This window comes from Octopus bimaculoides, chromosome 5, assembly GCF_001194135.2.
Source record: "Octopus bimaculoides isolate UCB-OBI-ISO-001 chromosome 5, ASM119413v2, whole genome shotgun sequence".
Taxonomy (NCBI): domain Eukaryota; kingdom Metazoa; phylum Mollusca; class Cephalopoda; order Octopoda; family Octopodidae; genus Octopus; species Octopus bimaculoides.
In genome coordinates, this window is record NC_068985.1 from 21,460,125 (window position 1) to 21,461,018 (window position 894).

The following is an 894-nucleotide window of genomic DNA, read 5'->3' on the forward strand; positions in this document are numbered from 1 at the left end:
AAAAAAAAAAAAAAAAATTCGGTTATATATTGAGTTAAATTGATATTCGCTTGAAAGACTAGCTTGCTAAAACATATCACAATTCTTCTTTATGGAAACATCTTTACAGTATGGATTATGATTATCTGTTGCCGCAGTTGCTTAGAGTAGTATGGATTAGAATTATCTGTTGATGTTGCTTTTAGTGGTATCTAGAATATCTATGAGAATATAGGATTCTCTGAAAAAAGAAGAAAAAACATTAAGTATGCAAAAGAGAATCTGAAAATAAAAGTACCAAAAAAAGTCTAAGCATTTGTGTATTTACCATATTTTTGTTAGAATCTCCAAGTCTGGCTTTTAAAGCTTCGGGTAACTGACCCAGATTAGGCAAAACAAATTTGTTTTCGTTCAAGATGACAGTGACTTTTTGAAGACCTTCATTGCGAATTTTCCAGTTCTTATCATCCATTTCAGCAAGAATTTCACTTGTTATTTTATCACTAAATAAAACAAACATATTTATGAAATTTCCTACTGAAAATTTGTAAGTGTTTGGATTATTTTTATTTTGAAAATAAGATTTCTGCCGACATTATCATTGTATAAAATAAGTTAGCAAGAAATCATAGGTAACAGAGTCTCTGGTAACAAATAGTAAGTCTCTACAAAAGTCTTCTGAGTGCATTTACTCTTTTACTTGTTTCAGTCATTTTGAATGTGGCCATGGTGGAGCACCGCCTTTAGTCAAGCAAATCGACCCCAGGACTTATTCTTTGTAAGCCTAGTACTTATTCTATCGGTCTCTTTTGCTGAACCGCTAGGTTATGGGGACGTAAACACACCAGCATCGGTTGTCAAGTGATGTTGGGGGGGACAAACACAGACACATAAACACACACACACATATATATA

General features: G+C 32.8%; 1 protein-coding gene across 1 annotated transcript in view; it reads right to left on the bottom strand.

The window, feature by feature from the left end:
* LOC106875789 (cytoskeleton-associated protein 5) overlaps positions 1-894 on the bottom strand; it is a 95,040-nt gene that overhangs the window by 29,096 nt on the left and 65,050 nt on the right. The window contains exon 24 of the mRNA XM_052968021.1: positions 308-482. Coding sequence (XP_052823981.1) covers positions 308-482 — 175 coding nt within the window. The remainder of the gene's footprint in view (positions 1-307; positions 483-894) is intronic.